Source organism: Vombatus ursinus, unplaced genomic scaffold (genome assembly GCF_900497805.2).
Source record: "Vombatus ursinus unplaced genomic scaffold, bare-nosed wombat genome assembly UNPS02014973.1, whole genome shotgun sequence".
Lineage (NCBI taxonomy): Eukaryota > Metazoa > Chordata > Mammalia > Diprotodontia > Vombatidae > Vombatus > Vombatus ursinus.
Genome location: NW_020954751.1, coordinates 21,108,731 through 21,128,898, shown reverse-complemented (window position 1 = coordinate 21,128,898; position 20,168 = coordinate 21,108,731). Strand labels below are relative to the sequence as shown.

The 20,168-nt window shown below is 38.2% G+C and overlaps 1 protein-coding gene across 1 annotated transcript in view; it reads left to right on the top strand.

Annotated features, from left to right (window-relative positions):
* Nucleotides 1-20,168, top strand: part of LOC114030674 (adenylate cyclase type 8) — a 361,242-nt gene that overhangs the window by 247,429 nt on the left and 93,645 nt on the right. The window contains exon 9 of the mRNA XM_027845528.1: nucleotides 3,876-3,976. Within this exon, the coding sequence (XP_027701329.1) occupies nucleotides 3,876-3,976 (101 nt within the window). The remainder of the gene's footprint in view (nucleotides 1-3,875; nucleotides 3,977-20,168) is intronic.

Below are 20,168 nucleotides of genomic sequence, written 5' to 3'. Positions count from 1 at the left end.
GTCCCTAAGAGCTTACATTCTAATAGGGGTGATGACATGAAATACATATATATATGCATATATATATATATATAATTAGATATGTTTTATATATAATAGATGCAAAAATGGATACAATAAAATTTGGGGAGGGAGTGGACAAGCAACTGTAGGGATTAAGAAAGGCTTCATACACACACACCTTAAGCTGTTGAAGAAACTTCCTGTAGTTGAAGAGAATGCACAGCACAAAAATATGATGATGCTGACTGAGGACCCAAGACATATGAAGACATCAATCAGACCAGCAGGATAAGGCTAATGTTCTCTTATGATGGGGGCATAAATAAGTATAAATAGGAATACCAACATTCAGGGTAATGAAAGGAACATTATACAATAATGACTGAGAAGCAAGATTAGATCATTACAGCACAGCGTAATGTCAACAATAGTGTATTTAAAGTCAGATGACCTGAGATAAAATCCTGGCTTACTATTCCTCTAACTTCAGGAAAGTGACTTTCTCTCCCTGGGTAGCTGTAAAATGAGGCAGTAGATTGAATTCAGATTCTCTGAAGACTCCCCTATGGTCCTTGGGCCAATTGACCAATTCAACAACATTAAGTGACTTTCACATGCAAGCAAAATTCAGAGAGATGGGTGTAGTAAACCCTAGAGTCAGAAGGCTTGAGTTCCAATCCACCCTCAAGGATTTAATAGCTGTGTGACCCTGAGTGAGTCACTTAGCCTCTGTCTGCCTCCATTTCCACATCTCTAAAATGGAGGGAATATAGCCGCTCTCCCAGTGTTGTTAAGAGGATAAAATAAAACACATATTTGTAAAATGCTTTGCAAACCTTAGAGTGTTTATATAAATGCTAGATGTTATTATTATCCTTGTGGCTCTAATAGAAAATATTTATATTTCTGAACTTTGTCCTGAAAAATCATCTTCAAACTATTTGCATGATTCTCCTTGGAGACAGTCAGATATTGTCTTCCTTCCAAAATCATAACTGTGTCTAGACACACCAACCCATTTGAAAAGAAAGAATGAATAAATCTAGTTAGTAAACTGGTTGTTAGAATGGATCCAAAACTTTTGTCCTCCAAGATAATACTCATTTTTACCAAACTTAAGGGTTTTTATGTATTTTATCTCTCCTGAAATACAATATTAGCATACTTCCTTGCACATGACAGTATTTTTAAAATGTTAAATGAGTCAGCAGATTTATTCCACTAATATTTGTTGAGCACCCTGCATGCAAGCCACTGAGGAATTTACAAATATAAATAATACATGGTCTCTACTCTTAAGGAAATTACAGTACAGTTGAAAAAAGACATGCATGGAAATTACCGTAGCACGTATTAGGATATGGAAGGTACTGTTGTGTAAAGAGGACTGGATTCTGAGTCTGAATGATTGGATTCAAATCCTGTCTCAACATTTTCTAGTTGTGTGACTATGCTAATCAGTCTCTGAGCCTCAATTTCCTCATCTGTAAGATGGGGTTGATTATAATACTTATAATGCCTACATCATGTTGTTGTTATGAGGAAAGGCTTTTGCAAGCCTTTGAGCTATATATTGAAAGAGACAATTGCATTATAAACAGAGAGCTGGCCCAAGAGTCAGGAAGACTTGAGTTCAAACCAGTCCCTGATGCTCTGGGCAAGTCTGATCTCTCAACATCCCAGAAAATTTTCTTAAGACTGTAAGTTGCCTTAACAGCTACTGATATGCATTGGTGAAGAGAGTTTTCTCACCAGAAGTTCCCTACACTGATGAAACCATGAGTCTGAACACACATAAAAGAACTATGTAAATAAATGTGACTATTATAAGAAAGCTATGAGGTACTATGAGATCAATTGAGGGGGAGATCATTTTCATCTGGGGAAATTAGGGAAGTTTTCATGGAAGAAATGTTAGTTAAATGGACACAAAGTGGGTTTTACTTACCACCATTAATAGGACATGAAATTTATGTTGTTTTTTTCCAGGAGGCAGCATGATGCTATGGAAGCAACACTGGATTTGGAGTCAAAGGACCTGAGTTCAAATCCTGACTCTACCACTTACTACCTGTGTGACCTTGGGCAAATCACTTAAACTTTCTGAACTTTAGTTTCCTTATCTGTCAAATGAGGGGGTTGGTCTGGATGGCCTCTGAGGTGCCTTCCAACTTTAGAGCTATGATCTTATGACTAAGGCTCACTTACACTGATCTATCTAGTTGTGCCTGCCTGGTCCTTCTTTGCATAGCTTGCTGCAATGAGGGAGATAGTCCGTGGCCACCAGAGAAGAGAATGAAACTAACATTGCAAAAGAGTGAAGCTAACTTTCCTACACAATGATTGAGCCCATGACTTTGGTCTTGCCAGTCAATGCTCTAACTGAGACATTATCTGTATCCATGAATCCCTAGTAGCAACAAACCCTTTGGAAAAGAGTAAGGGAAAACTCAACTGATAGTTAAATTCATCAATACCAATAGAATCAATACCAAAAAACCATTTGAATTTTTCACACTAAATCACTTCTTTTGACATGTAGATACCAACTAAGGTGTTCCATTATGTTCTACGGTCTCTGGAAAGTTGGAAAATTTTCTCTCTTATTCCAAAGAAGTTGTGAGTTTATAAGCCAAATATTTTCTAATGAGGAGAATTCTGTTTTTTGCAAATCTGAGCCTTCCTGATGCATCGAGCAATTTCATTACAAATCATAATTCCTGGGAATCATATAAATTGTGGCTGGGTCTGTTCCTTCCCTCATTTTTGGAGTCAAGGGTTGTAGCTAGACTTGATTAATGCAAAATTGTTTAGAAGCCTTTAGGGTTAGAGCATGACATTGCTAGAAAACCAAAATAAAGTCATTGCCATCCTGGAGGGCCTAAACAAGCAGACGACAGAAAAAATGCCATATGTAGTTACTGTATCTTTTCTATCTTTTTACCTATAAAATAAAGGAGTTGCTCTAGAGCAGAGGTGTCAAGCTCAAAGCCAGCAGGCCCCAAACCCTACCCAAACAAATTAAACTATAACTGAGCAATATTTAATAAAATAAATAAAAATACAACTTAGATAATGTTTAATTTTTGGTTTTCTAAGTCAATATATGGTCTGTAGGGATCCATTTCTGTCTGAGTTTGACACAGCACTACTCTAGACCATGTCTAAGTTTCTGGAAGCACTAATCCTCTATGATTCAATTCAGAATGCTTGCGAGTATGTCAGAATAATACCAGGCTAAAAAATGTTTTTTAAAAATCCCTACTTTAACTCTGTCACTAATTTCTATGCTAACTTGAGCAAGGTAGCCTACTTCTCTGGACTTCACTTTCTTTCTAGAAAATGAAGAGGTTGGACTGAATGATGTCTAAGTTCCCATCCAGTCCTAAAATTCTAGGCCTATGAATCTCCAAACCCTCCCTCTACCCACACACATATAAACACAAACCACTCATGATCCTTGGATGACTTTCAGTTTACTCATGAAAAAGCTTATGTATTTAATTTGCTGTATATGTGGGTGACATGATTTTCTGTTTCTTTCTTTTTTTTTAAAGTGCTCAGTTCAGAGAAAAGAGAAAAAATAACATGATCAGGAAAAAATTCTTTATGCTCCTTCCTCTTTTCTCCTCTTAGTAAGAAAATAAGTTATGATAGCTTTGGGGTTGTGGTTGGGATAACGTCCCACACCTCTATTTTAAAGGGATCCTTTGCAAAGTTCCCTTTATTATAAGAATTCCCCTTTGATTTTTCTAAAAATGATGAATCAGTGGACTCATCTAGCTCATTTCCCTGAAACTTTGGGCAAGTTTTATTCCTCCCCAGGCAAACTCTGAGCTGCTGAGTAACTCTTTCTTCTTTTTTCATTGCAGTATTCTCAAATGAGGGATGAAGTATTCAAATCGAACTTGGTCTGTGCATTTATCGTGCTTCTCTTTATCACCGCAATCCAAAGTTTGCTTCCTTCTTCAAGGTAAATACAGTGAGACGGAATTATGAGAAATGTCATTCAAGCAACGTGAGGACCCTAAGCAGGTTATTTTGCCAGTTTTCTCCTGTTTCCAAGGAATCTGAATTCAAAATAATTGGGTCTAGAATTCATTCCAAAATGTTTGGCACTACTATCAGAGTCTGTTCTAATTATGTTACTCTGCATCCTTATTCTATTACACAGCCATTGCAAGTCTTTCTCCCCATCTCAGAGAATGAAGGAAAAAAAAATAGCATTTGAAATCTTGTGCCGCAATTATTTAAAACTGCATTAGACAAAACAGACAGTATCAGTGCCTCATCACCATTTGTTTTGCTCATTATCTCTGAGAACATGATGTGTCCCGTCATATTGTATAACATGATGTCTTCCTCAGGCAGGTTGGTTTCTGTATTTCATGTTGAGGTATTCATGAGCCGAACAGAAGAAACAAGGCCAAAACACAAGTCTGAATGGTTTGCCAATCCATAAAAATGTCCTTATCAGGATGCCTTCCTCACTGGAAGTACATGTCCAATATAAAGGGTAGAGAGCTGTGTATGGAACACAAAAGGGGATCACAATGGCACATAATTATTAATTATTGCTCTGTGGGTTATAAGAGAGAATCGAAATATGGCTTTGATGCTGGTGATCTGGTTTGGAGTCCAAGAAAGATACAGAAACTAACTAGTTGTTTTTATGAGGTGGTAAGGAGAGGCATAGGAAATAGAAAACTGCCCCCAAGGGTCATGAAACCAGGCTTCCTGGCTTATTTCTGACACATCCTGTCTATGTGACCCTGGAGAAGTCCCTTAACATCTCAGGGCCTCCAAGCACCTCCCCTAAAACTGTAAGATTATATTACACCAGACACAGGGGTGGGGAACCTGCACCAGAATAACAGCTGTTCTCCATTGACAGAGAAAGTGTCTCACTTCAGTAATGAACTCACAGGTCTGTGCCTTCCCCTCACACCCTCCCCCCCCAAAAAAATGGTCAAGTTATTGAATGAGTAAAATAAATTGAGAAAAACAGAGGTTAAATGTCTTGCTCCAGGTCACACAGCTAACATGCATGCACATTAGTCAAGGGAGTTGTCCAGAAAAAGAGAATTTATTTTTTTAGTCTGCATATTTGAAGATTGATTGTATTTGAGAAGGCCTGTGGCCACTGTAGAATTCTACAGTATGGGAGGCCCTAAAGTAGATGGCCTGCACCTGGATCTGAAAGAATGAGAGGAATGGGAAAACAGGGATGGGCTCTAAAAGCAGGTGTCCCATGCTTGGGAAACTCCTCAAAGGTACTGGTTATCAGTCCTGAGCCTAAGTATTTTGCTTCCCATACAGTGGTTCTAGTAGTTTAAGAGCAATGGTGAGCAGCCCCTAGCTTGATTTGGTCTTGTACAGGTAGCTAAGTCCATAGAACTAGGGTTGGAAGTTATATAGCCCAACCTCCTCATTACACAGATGAGAAAACTGAGGCCTAGGAAGGTTTAGTGACTTGCCTGAAGTCACAGTAGGTATCAGAGGTCACACTTAAACACAGGAGCTCAAAATCTGGAGAGAGTTAATCTATTCATCATGCCATGTTGTCATTCTTGGTATTTTCTAAGTCCTGTGTAGTCTTCCCATAATGGGAAGAAGGGAAGTTTTGGAGAATGAGCTTGAGAGTAGTAAAAGGGAAAGTGTGCCCATCTAGTAAGATATATAATTGCACAATTCTTCTTAGCTTATTCCAGCAGTGATAGTCTTCTACTGTGGGGAACTAGACATGTGAACTTATGGCTATCTACAAATCTAAATTATGGTGTCCAAACTGATAAATCTATTCTGGGTTTAGCGTTTACAATTCCTTCTTAAAATGGGATGTCATAGATTAGAATGGACTTTATCTGATTTTATTTCCTCCTTATCAATGTAATTTTTTAAAGCCTAAATGCAAGTCACAAAATATTACAAAGTGTGAACTGACAGAAGACATACTTTTCTACCCTATAAGACAATTGAGACAAATAACAGTCATCTTCTACTTCTGCACACAGTGAGCACTTAATAAATGCTTGTTGAGTTGCTGAATTGAGTGGAACTTTGTTACTCTGTCCTTGAACCTTAAAATATCCTAAGGTCCTGACATCTTTCTGAACCTAGGCAGATAAATACCTCAAATGATAAAAAAGTATATTATCACACTAATTGATTATGTATTGAAATGCCCACAGGATGACAGGTCCTATGCCATGATGTTTATTAAGTCACTAAATTTTAGAACAACTTTTTATCACCAGTGCTGGGAAATTTTTGACAGATTTGGGTTGCATGTTCAATGGAATTCCATTCTATTTAACTGAACAAACATACACTAAGCACCTTCTGTATTCATGGGTGGGATGCAAAATTGTCCAAGGTGGGGGAAAAAAAAAACACTGAGGCAGAACTCTAAGCCAATAGCACTTTATTAAAGGATCGATTGCCCCCCTAATGAAGTGTTCCTCAGAACCTCACAATTTGAGATGCCTCTTTTCCCCAGGGGCTTGATACTCAGACACTCAGAGAAGGCAAAAAAAAAAAAATGCAAGGTCTCATTGGTTGATAGACCTTGATTTTGGCCCTCCAGGAAGGCCAGAAATGATGCAACAGCATGGGTGGGCAAGGCAAGGGTCATCTCCACTAAGTGGTCATAAGATGAGCCCCTCTTCATGTTGGGCAAGAGAGGGTGGTCCAGAGGTTCAAAAATAAGTTGGAGCACTTTCCATATCTTGTTAGGTCATCCCACCCATAATGGGTTTGGTCATCAGCATCCTTGTGGTTAGGCAAGTGAACTTTATAACCAGTAGGTCACAGCTCTGGGGCCCTAATATACGGAATTTGTAATCGCTACCCCATGTAATCATATCAAACTGAGTGATATTGATTGGAATATAAAAAGGTTCTAATTAATCATTTATCAGGCATGTTGCTAGAGAGAAAAAGAGGAAATAGAAAGGAAATAGTTCAAGTCATCATGGATTTATAGTCTACTGAATGTAACACAGACACACACAGACACACAGACACACACACACACACACACTTAATTTGAGGGGGAAGTGGGGAAAGATCATGAAAGGCTTCCCATAGGAGGGAAGCAGCAACTGAACTAATCACATTGAGAGTTAGAAAAGATGTCGCAGCTGTCTAGTCCCACCTGTGCATGTGTGTGTGTGTGTGTGTGTGTGTGTGTGTGAGAGAGAGAGAGAGAGAGAGAAAGAGAGAGAAAAGAAGAAGAAGAAGAAGAAGAAGAAGAAGAAAGAAGAAGAAGAAGAAGAAGAAGAAGAAGAAGAAGAAGAAGAAGAAGAAGAAGAAGAAGAAGAAGAAGAAGAAGAAGAAGAAGGAGGAGGAGGAGGAGGAGGAGGAGGAGGAGGAGGGAAGGAAGGAAGGAAGGAAGGAAGGAAGAAGGAAGGAAAAAAGGAAAGAAAGAAGGAAGGAAGGAAGGAAGAGAAATCCTGACTATAAGAGACTGTCACTGGACAATAGATCCTCCAAATTCTGCTTGAAGACCTCCAAGGTGGAGAAGCTCACCACTGCTTGAAGGAGCTCATTCCTTTTCTGTACATCCTTAATTGAAAGGAAGTTTTTTCCTGACATCAAGCCTCATTTCCTTCTCAATACTTCCATTTTTACCCTCTAGGACCAAATGAAATAAGTCTAATCCCACCTTCACATGAAACCCTTCCAAATACTTGAAGATATTTATCATGTCTCCATCTACCGGTCTTTCATTCATACTAAACACAGCTTTTCACCTGAGGGACATTCACTACTTTGGTTGCCCCCTCTGGACACTGACCGTTGTGTCAATATCCTTTTTAAATCTTGATGCCAAAAAGCTGAACGCGATATTCCAGTTGAGGTCTAAAGAAGGCATAACACAGAAGTACTGCCACCTGCCTATTCCCAGGGGCTATGGCAAATCACTTATCCTCTCTGGATCTCAGACTTCTCATCTGTAACTTAAAGAGTTGACACAAATGACTTCTAAAGTACCTTCTAACTCTAGAACTTTGATACTCTGATCCTATAAATACCACTAGTCATAGCTAGCAATCATTTCTGCTGATTCTTTCAGTACCCACATGGGCCAGGGGTCTTGACATCATCAAGGGAAACTGGTTACTGTCTTGTCAGAGGCATCAAACTGACTACCACAGCAAAACTCCTTAGTGCAACCAACCAGATTAAAATGTAATCGGGAAATATTTAACAAAATAAATAAAAATACAATACAATATAGGTAATGTTAATTTGTGGGTTTTCTATGTTAAAAAAAAAAAGCCTGCAGGGATCTACCTCTGAATCTGGCACAGCTGCTATCTTGTTATCTCCTTACTTCTCCTGGGTACTAACTCCCTGTTTGTCATTTTTTCCCAGCATCTCCAGTGCAAAAGACATTCTTGGCAGAAAAACCAATACAAAAGACAAATCAAGCATCTCTGCCTTCTCTCTCACCAGCTATCATTGCCCCCTTACCCCAAGCACTGCTCCTGTCCCTTCTTTGATCCTCCTTTTTCTCCCAACATAGCTTTAAAAAAAAAAGAAATCTTTTTGTTGTCCTTAGCTTCCCTTAGCAGTGCTTACCAAAGCGCCTGGCACATAGTAGGCTCTTAATAAATGTTTCTTGATTAATTGACAGCCTCAGCTCATTTTGTTATTGTAACATTCCTGACAATAGTTTTACAGACCTATGTCATGCTCATAGTAATGCTATCAATTTTCATTTTATGGTCTAAATTGGTTGTCACTATGCATCCATATCAATCACTTCAGACAAATTCCATTCCCTGACACCTCCTGACCCTATCCCATTGGGGTTGCTTACCTGTGTATCTTCAAAGATTTCATTCTTCATAATATCCCTCACCTCCTTGGTTGATTTCCCTTGGAGCATTTTACTCTATGGCAGCTTATCTGCCTTTCCTCTGAACCCTCCAAAATTGAATTTCCCCAAATCTAGGTTTCATGATAGGCTATTCTCCATTTCATCTCCTTTTTCATCACAGATTCTAGGAAGGAATTATCATTTTCTCACTGGGCTCCTATCATTTCTTCTCCAGAAATTGTTCTTCTTAAGTGAGAATCAAATACAGAATAGAATTTCCCTTTATGGTTCCTCTACCTTTTGAAGGACAAATTATTACTAAGTGAATTTCAGAAGCTAACAGCTTCCATTTTCCATCAGCAGCTCTACTTGGTTTTGCCTCCATGGAACATCATGCCCCCCTCAGCATAAGCCGATCACCTGAAACCTTGTCACCGTGCAAACTGAAGCATCTTTTAATACTCAACACCATCTCAACTCCCTCCATTACCTCTCCCTTCTGATTGGAGAGCTGGAGGAAGGAACAATAAATCCCTCCCACAGCTGTCCTTTATAGAAGATTCAGAATTTTCCAGGTAACTCTCCATTTTCCATCAGTAGCTCTGTTTGGCTTCAGTTGCAAAGAACATCATGAACCCAAGCCAGGTACCACCTGGTGGTTCCCCCACCCCCTTACTTTTCAGCTTCCTTTTGTGGGTTGTCTTCCTCCATGGATTGTAAGCTCCTAGAGGGCAAAGAATGCTTTATTTTTCTTATTTGTATCCCTAGTGATTAGTACAGTGCCTGGCACACAGTAGGCACTTAATAAATGTTTATTGAATTGGATTGAGTTGAACTGAAAATCATTTACACTGAGAGACAGAGAGACAGAGAGACAGAGACGTGAGATTTCTGTATAATTCAAGTCCCCAACATTATTATATCACACTTTGATGTCAGCCTTGCGATCTATTTCCCAAGCCCCTCACCTATTTCTGTATTATGTCCAAATGGTGTACAAAGACAAAACCATTTTTCTTTCTCCTTACACTAACCTTCTCTTAAATACTCTGTCATACTTCCCCCCCTCTGGTTCCCATATTTCCTCATGTGAGAATATCTGCAATTCTACCCCTCTCCCTTATCTGTCCTTTTAATTTTGAATGAAGAACTTAAGGTTTACAAAATGCTTTGCATACATTATCTCCTTTGCTCCTCAAACAATCCTGTGAAATAAGTACTATTATTTTCCCCATTTTACAGATGAGGAACTGAGGCCAAGAGAGTGATTTGCCCAGAGTTCTACAGCAGATTCAAACTCAGGTCTTCCTGACTCCAGGCCCAGCACTCTATCCATTAAGCCATTAAGCTAAATACCAATCAAGAGTTCAATCATAAGTTTCATCCCATCAAATCTCAGTGATATCTATGAGATCAAATTTGCCTCCTTGCATTAGGACTTCCAGGTCTTCTTCGTTGCCTAAATTTTGGATATTTGTGTATAGACATATGATACCATGGAACTTATATTAACGGTTCCTTTCTTATATTTTGTCTCATGTGAATTTGTAGGTGTCTCAAATGTCATTTCTCTTTGTACTTATTATATATATGCATATATATGCATTAGATGTATCCCTCATCCCTTTTAATTTAGAGCCCTATTGATTACTTTTGCAAGACACTCAGCAAACAGTCATATGAGCCTTTGTTAGGTGGACTCCATCTCTGGCCAGAATTCCGTCATTTTTATATTTTAAACCATAATCCAGAATTCCAAATCTCATTCTCAGACAATACCTCTTAGTAAACTGTTCACTCCATTTTTTTTTCCTCTTCTGTATATGTAACAGTGAAGAAAACACAACCTGTGCTCCTATGGGCTTTAGTTTCCTGCCCAAATTCCTTGCCCAAGACTTCAGAACTATTGCCAGTACTTTCTAGGTTCCTTTTAATAGTGTCCTTTGTGCCAATATGAATCACTAGAAGTGGGTAGCTGTCATCTGTTTCTTTAAGTCTTGGGAGGTTTTCTGTAATGTCTTGGATACATGTTCCAGAAAGGCAACAGACCTCCATATTTTTATTATCAGGGCAGCAAGTACACTCAGTACCCTGCATTAGGGAATTACCAGTCTACTCTTGATACTATAGTTATACGTGAACCGATTCTTTCTCCTCATTATATTTTTGCAGGATCTATCACAGGACCTTATGCATAATAGGGACTCAGAACATGACTGTTAAATTGAATTGAATTAAATCAAACATTTAAAGTTAATTGATTCAGGCTGCCCCATCTTTTGAGAGCTAGTCAATCCCTAAGACATTTTGTTATGTAATGCCCAAACCATGTATGATTGTATATCTAAATGATTTAATTTTTCTGCTTCTCATCCTTGCCAAATATATACATATGCCAAGTATGGCATTACTTGCCATCCCTGTCAAATACATATGTTCTTCCATTTTCTCCTTCAAACACTGATTGGTTGGAAAGATGTTTACCTTAGAAAGGCTGAAAATGCTCCCAAATCACATTCCCTTTATTTCACACAAAAGCTGAAATAAAGAAAAACAGAAGCTGAAATATTACCAGGCAGTCTACATGTTGTGAGATCTGAGTGGTCCATTTGCCCCAGACAGAACTAATTCTTCCTTTTCATGGTCGCTAGTTTCCTACTCAACTCATTTTGTCTCTGACAGATTCTGTGTATCTAGACAGATGGTAGGGGTCTTTTATGCACATTGTTTTCTCCAGACAGATGTTTAACATCCTGCTTTATTATCTCTAGCTCATTCAAATCTTGGGGTTTTGGGGAAAGGAGGACTCGATCTAGCCGAGCAAAGAAAGAACAACCTCCCTGAGTATTTTCCTTTTCCTCTCACCCTCCTTCACGTGCCATTAGCAAAGGGTTAAAATGAGTCAAGCATGTTTCCAAATGACAACCTATGCATAAGAAGCAGTGATAAAATAGGAATCCTTTACATTTTAAGTGATTTACAGTTACAATAGACTTTCATGTATAGTTTTTTTTTCATTTGTCTAAAATTTACAATAGCCTTATGAGGCAAACAATGTAAGGATTATCATTCCCATTTTTCAGAAGAAAAAACTGAAGTCCAGAAAAATGAACTGAGTTAGTTGCCCAAAAACAAATGGCTACTAAGTGGTTCAAACAAAATGGAATCACTGATTTAGAGCTGAATGGCTCCATAGAGATCATTTAGCCTATGCAGAATCCAGGTTTTCTGACATGGTAGGAGTTCTCCTACTATTCAGGATCACAAGATGTCAGAGTTGAAAGGGACATCAGTGATCTTCAAACTCACCCCCAAACTCAAAAAGAATCAGCTCTACAACATATATGGCATGTAACCCTTTCTCTACTGAGGGGGAATTCACTCCTCCTTCCTCCCCACATCCTCTCCCCAAGACATCCCCTTTCACTTTTGGATAGTTTCAATGTCAGGAAATTTCTTCCTGACATCAAGTCTAAATTTGCTTCTTTGTCATTTCCACCTCAGTGCTCAAAGTTCTGCCCTCTGGAGCCAAGTAGAACAAGTGAATGCTTCTCTGTCACAGCTATCATGCCTTTCCTAAGTCTTCTCTTCTCCAGGCTAAATGTACTCAGTTCTTTCAGCTGATCCTTGTAAGATATGAATTCTTGCCCCCCTCTCCCCCAGTACTTGCAGGCTTCTCATCTTCAGGCTAAACACAGTTCCTTCAATTGATTCTAATATATCATGAACTCAAGGTCCTTCAATATCTAGGTTGCTCTCTTCCGCCTGCTCTCCAACTTATTGGTATTTTTCCTAAAATGTGGTGTCCAGCACTGAGCACAGGACTGAAGATGTGGTTTGACCAGCGGAGAGTAGAATATCCCTTTCTTTTCCTTAAACACTTTGCCTTTCTTAAAACAGCCCAAGATTAGATTACCTTTCTTGACCACCATACAATACTCTTTAATCTAATTGAGACTAAAGTCTCCTAATAGCTTCAGCTATTTTTAAAATGTTTTTAATGTTTTAAAGTTTAATTGATGTGTTGTTGTTTGTTTCTTTTTACATTGCATACACTTATGGTTTATTCTCACTTGTGAGAAGTCTTATTAAAAAGAAAAGTGAGAGTAGGGGCAGCTAGATGGCACAGTGGGTAAAGCTCCAGCCTTGGAGTCAGGAGGACCTGAATTCAAATGCGGCACTTGACACTTACTAGCTGTGTGACCCTGGGCAAGTCACTTAACCCTGATTGCCTCACCACAAAAAAGTAAGAGTAAACTAATAATATGATTGCCACATCTGAGAGTGCATGCAACACTTCATAACTGTGGCACCCCATATTTCTCTATTTAAAAAAAAAATTAACAGATTATTTTCTCCCCCTCCTATCACCTATCCCTTTGAAGGGAAAAAAGGAAAGGAAAATAAATTTCTTGTAGCAAGTAGGCATAGTGAAACAAAACAAATTTGCTTAATGACTGTATGATAGACAAATGAATAGATAGATAAAGAGATAGATGATAGATAAGTACATTTGTATTACAGATAGAGAGACATCTATAGATAGACATAAAGATATATAGATAATGTTATTGTTCAGTCCTTTCAATCATGTCCAATTCTTTGTGACGCCATTTGGGGTTTTCTTGGCAAAGACACTGATTTGCCATTTCTTTCTCCAGCTTATTTTACAAATAAGGAAACAGAGGCAAATGGGGTTAAGTGACTTGGCCGGTGTCACACTGCTAGTAAGTGTCTGAAATCACATTTGAACTCAGGAAGATGAGTCTTCCTGACTCCAGGCCCAGCATTCTCTCTAGCATGCCACCTAGCCATCCTGTAGATAGATACAAAGAAACATAGATACCTAGAGAGATACCAAAGCAAGCATTCTGCATTCTAAATCTCACTGTAATGGATAACATGTTTCATATCATTCCTTTGGAATTACGGTCATTGTTTTGACCATAGTTCTTACAACTTAAAAAGTTTCTTGTTTTTATAATGTTGCTGCTGTATAAATTGTTCTAGTTCTGCTCTTCATTCTTCATCAGCTAATAAAGGTTCTCAAAATGGTTCATTCTTATAAAATTGGGTTTAAATTCTTCTAGTTCTGCTCGCTTCACTCTGTATGTGAGTTTTCCATGTCTTTTTTATTTTTAAACAAAATTGTAATATTTAATTTCCCCAATTACATGTTAAAACGATTTTTAAAACTTTTTTTCAAAGTTTGGAATTCCAAATTCTCTCCTTCCCTTCCCTCCTCCTTGCTGAGACAGTAAGCAATCCATGTAAGTTATACACGTGCAATCATTTTTCATGTATTTTTGAAGTCATCCCTTTCCTCACTTCTTACAACTCAATTGCTCTCCATAACATTCTTATACCACAGCTTTCTTATTCAGCCTTTCTTCAATCGTGGTGCCAAAAAACCTTCAGCTATCTTTCAGGGAAACTGCTTCTAAAAGTGTTTCTCTGACTTGGGCTTATGAAGTCAATTTTTGAACTGTATTCATTCATATTGATCCCCATGCAGTTTCATTTTATTACATTTAAACCGATGTTTTATTCTTTCAATATTTCTTGAATCCTCACTCTTGTCTATGATAGCCATTTCTCCCACCTTTTCATCATTTGAAATATGGAAAAGATGTCATCAAAGCCCTTAACTAAGTCAGTATTTAAAAAAAAAATTAATGCCAGGACCAAATACAGATTTTTCAGTTCAATCTATTGGATGCTTACCTCCCAGGTCATATCCAGTTACTAATTAACTACTCTTGGGCTTTTAATATGGCAGTTTTCAATCTATCTATCTAATTTTTCTTTCTTTATCATCTAGCTCAGAGGTGTCAAACACAAAGCCCCTGGACTGTTACATGCTACAACACTCACAAGGAAGACCGAAACCAGATTAAAATGTATTTGGGAAACATTTAACAAAATAAGTAAAAATACAATAAGATATAGGCAATGTAACATTTTAAAACTAAGTCAATCTGCAGTCTGTGGGGATCCTTATATATGGATTAGGAGTCCCCATCTCTATTTGAGTTTGACACTACTGTCCCAGCCACAGTCTCTCTATACTCTCTACAAAAATATCAGAAAAGACTTTATCCAACGTTTTGCTAAAATCTAGGTAAACTCTACAACCTTCCATTGGTCTACCAATGCATAGAGTTCATCTAAGCTAGGCAAACTGAACTGATCGAGACAGATAGGTATTATGTTACTGCTCTCTTATTTATCTTGGATGTCAAATCTCTTACTGTTTTTGTTTTGACTTTTCCAGTTTAAAAAATCATTAGAATTATCAGGCATAGATTGTAGGCAGAGTAAACAGAAGCAAAATAGGAATCCAGCATCCAGCTCTTCCATCTCTCTATCATCAAATATCATCTCACCTACCGCATTTACCCTGATCAATCATCCTATCCTTTCTTTGATCTTTTTATCCCTTCTACATACATAATATACATATGTGTGTATACATATACATATATTTCTGGACTGACCTGTAGTTTCATTAGTGTAGGAATCTCCCGGGTAGGAACTTCCTTTACCATGCTGATCAGCATCTTCTCTGCAATTTACAAGTTTCTCCAGTACAACTAAAACAACAAAGTCTTTTTTTGTCCTTGCTTTCATCATCAACCTCAACTTGTTCTAAGAAGTCACTCCTGACATCATTCATACAGTAGCATGCCATGCTTTTTTTTTTTACATCCTCTGTGTCTTATTTTCATCTGTTTGTGTACCTCTTCAAAAAAATGTTGGTTGGTGAGTTTCCTTTGCATCTATGTTTGTCTCTTCAAACAAACCTCTTCTTTATTCCTTCTTAAAATTATCTGTCTTTGGATCTTAAGAATTTCATTCTCGAAAACTTCTCATCCTTCCTGATTTGATGACCTTTATAAAATTTTTATCCATGGAATTTTTCTGCTCTACATAACTCATTAAAGACTTTCCTCTCTGTCTGATGCTGTGGTAGATACTATGGGGGAAGGAAAGAAGAAAAATTCACAAGACAAACCCTTTGCCCTTTTAAATCTAGTTGGGAAGATAGGATTAGTGTACTCCAACGTATTTGTAATCTCATCAATATGGATTCCCTTTCCAATGATGTAGAAAATAACATATCTACACCTACTCATACTGTGTAACTCTAAAACAAATTAGACTGTGATAAGAAAGTAGGTATAGTCAGGTGCCAAAATTTCTGCCAGAATACAATTTAACAAACTTATTAAGCACCTACTATGTGAAAGGACCTTTGCCAAGTACTAAAAATAAAATGATAAAAGAAAACAAGCAAAATCTTTGTCCTCAAGGAGTTTAAAACCTATTAAGAGAAATACAACATATACCCAAATAATTATATAGAACATAATATGTCAAAGGCAAGTGAGAGCAAAATGATCTAAGAACATTTCAGGAGGAATATAGATCACTTTCATCTGACAGTATCAGGGAAAATTTGCTGTGGGATGATCTCCTGTCACAAAATATAGAGTATGCTACTGGAAATGGGGAAGAGGAGAGATCATCAACTCTCCTACTAGTTAGTGGGAGAACAATTACATTTTTGAATACAGTAAAATTTTACTTTAAAACGTAAAAAAACATTCTTAGCTTGCTGGCAGCAGGCCATATTTGGCCTCTGAGCTGCAGTTTGTTGACCCCTGATCTAAATGAGGCTTAAGGACCCCAAGCTGACATGATATGGGGACTGATTTTAGAAATTGTAGATATTTGGCCTTAAAAAAAGAAAGAAAATTAAGGGTAAAGTAATAGCTAACTTTAGGTATTTAGATGCCTTTCACAGAAGAGGGATTCAGCTTATCTCTTCGGCCTTGGAGAGGTTGAGAAGAGACAAATTTAAGCTTGATGGGCAGCTAGGTAGCGCAGTGGATAGAGCACCAGCCCTGACATCAGGAGGAGACCTGAGTTCAAATTCGGCCTCAGACCAAACACTTGACACTTACTAGCTGTGTGACCCTGGGCAAGTCACTTAACCCCAATTGCCCAAAAAAAAAAAGCTTGATGTCAAGAAAAACTTCCAAGCAATTAGAACAATATGGAATGAGATTCTTCAGGAGGTGGTGGGTTCTCTTCCACTTTGGAGATCTTCAAGCAAAGTCTGAGCATCCCTTGTTGAGTATGTTGTGAGGATTCTGTTTCTGATGTGGATTGGACTTGTCCTCTGTGATCTCTTCCAAATCATATTCTGTGATTCTCTGCATAATACACAGTCTTAACCTCTTGGAACTTACAGTGTAGTAGGGACAATAAGACACGGAGATAACTATAAAAGCCAAAATGTGAAATTCCACAGGAGAAATACAAATATAATGCTACCTTTCCTGATTCCCCCCCAGGTGTTAGTGACCTTCCCTACTTCAATATTATTTAGTATTAACTTTTCTATGTATATATTTCATCTCTGTGGTATGCAAACTCCCAAAGAATAGGGACTATTTCTGTTGGTACCTTTGTATCCCGAGGGCCTAGTTTGTGTCTTGTACATAGTAGCTACTTAATAATGCTTATCAAATCAATAAAAGAATGAATACATTAGGACAGATAGAATTTAAACTAGAAATTGGGGAAGGGCATTCCAGGCATGGAGGACAGCTTGAGGCCCGTGGATTAGAATGTGTTTGAGAGAGGTGAGTAGTCCCAGTTTGTATAGAGTGTGTGGTACGTTAAAGTAATAGTGTGCAATAAGGCTAGAAAACTGGACTGGAGCCATCAGATTTTGGTATGTCAAGAAAATAAGTTTCACCTTTCTAATTCTCCTCTCTCCAAAGAAAAAGGAGAACTCTTAGACTAAACTTTATGAGGGTAATGATCAAGGGATCATTGATATGAAAGTAGAAAGGAGTTGGAAGAATAGTTTCACTTATATTAAAAATGTCATCAAATAGTGTCCAGTTTCTGCAGTATATCTTTTCAGTGATAGGCTAGGTCAGGAGCGGGGAGGCTGTGGCCTCGAGGCCACATGTGGTCGTCTAGGTCCTTGGGTGCTGCCTTTTGACTGAGTCCAAGCTTTATAGAACAAATCCTTTTATGAAGGGGATTTGTTCTGTGAAGTTTGGATTCAGTCAAAGGGCCACATTTGAGGACCTAGAGGGCCACGTGTGGCCTCGAGGCCACAGCCTCCCCACTCCTGGACTAGGTCATCTATTTAGTAGGAGATCCCTGAAATCTTATTATTGAATTGAAAGAGGTTCTCCGATGTTTCAGCCTGTTTTGGAAGTGACTGGATTCTCAAAGGAAGTTCAAGTCAGGAAATTCCCAGCTAGCTCTTCCAAACTGGAAAGACTTTAAGTATGACCCTGGCAGCACTCTGTCTGCTGCCGCAGACCAGCTTAGCTAAGGAAAGAAAAGATCAGCACTCAAAAATTGGACCCAAGTGGTGCTTTGGTTTTGACCAAAGTCACCTATGAATCAAATGCAAAATTGAAATGGACTTCAGGCCTACGCAATAACATTCCCCTTCTGTAAGAGGAAGGGCAGAAATGGGAGGCAGAAGACCCAATAGTTTTAAGACCATCTACAGATATTAATTAAAGTGTCTAGTGCCCTTAAATGCCATGTCACTCCCTTGCTCGTCTAAGAATACAATGTTTGTCCAAAGCCCAATAATTTGAGTCAGCTAGGTGGGGTAGTAGATAAAGTACTAAACTTGGTTTCAAGAAAAACTGAGTTCTGGTCCTTTCTCAGACATTTACTAGCTATGTGACCTTTGACATGTCCCTTAACCTCTCCTAGCCTCACTTTCCTCATCTGTAAGATGAGGATAATAATAACACTGACCTTACCAAGTTGTTACATGGTTCAAGTAAGATAATGTAGATAACATACTTTGCAAACCTGAAAGCACCGTATCAGTGTTGATAATAATAATAAATCTGATGAGGATGACGAGGAGGAGGAGGATTCACCACATTGTAGGAACCAAGGCACTTCCATATTGACTCCCTAGCAATAAAACAGAACCCATGAAGAAACTGAGGCTAAATAGAACACCTTAGAAAGGTGATGAAGGGAATTATTGAAATGGTCTTCCACACGTATCCAAAGGCAACAAGAAAAAATCATTTCATCAGATACTTGGTCAGATCATCATCTTGTCTTGTGGTATTCACAATGAACATCAACAAACAGACAACCATGAATACAATTGCGACTTAGGCACCAACATCTGCTCTAAAGGATGAAAGGGCAGAGACCTTCCACAGGAGTCAAAGGATGCTTGTGGCCTGCATATTGATTTTTAAAAACACACATTAACATTATCTATGTTTATTGTATTGTTATTTGTTAAATATTTCCCAATTATATTTTGATCTGGTTTAGCTGCCAGGCCACATGTTTGATACCTCTACTTTATGACATCATAAATGTGTGCACAATGAAAGTAGGGAAATATGTGTTTAAAAGATGTGTAAACTACATAGAAAATGAGTGCCTGAGTTGCTTGAATACTTCCTTAGAAAAAGTCGATAGTTTCAAACAAGAAAAACACTAAACAATATTTAAACATATATGTGTGTGTATATATATGTATACACATATATATGTATGTATATATACACACATACACACACACACATACACACACACACACACACACACACACACACACACACATAATCAGATAGGAAACCATCATTTCCACATGTCCCAGAGATAGTTAGGTGGTGCAGTGGATAAATACTGGACCTGCTAGGAAAGCCTGATTTCAAATCTGGCCTTAGACATTTATTAGCTGTATAACCCTGGACAAGTTATTTAACCTGTCTGCCTCAATTTCCTCATCTGCAAAATGGAGATAATAACAACACCTACCTCAAGGTTGTTGTGAGATTCAAATGAGATAATCTTTGTAAAGCACTTTGCAAAACATCACAGTTCTTCAGGAACTCAAGTTTCCTATCTCAGAATCAACCTGATTCTTCCTCCTCCCTCCTCCTCCATACCCACCAATTGCCAAATCTTGTCAATGTAACCTCCGCACCATCTGTCACATAGACAGTATCCAAGTTTAGGTCCTTATCACATCTTGCCTAGACTATTGCTACAGCTTCTTTAATGGGGTCTCTGCTCCTAATTTTTCGTTCTCTCCAATCTATTCTCCACACAATGACCAAAATAATCTTCTTAAAGCATAGGTCTTACCTGTCATTCCCTTGCTTATCCAAGAATTCCCTATACCAATGAAATCACAGGTCCAGACCCTCTCTTTACCAACAGTGCCTTGTATTTGTTCTCTTTTGGTCTGAATCTGTGATTTCATCAGTGAAGGGAGCTCCCAGTATGGATACTTCCACCACAGAAGCAAATTAACAAC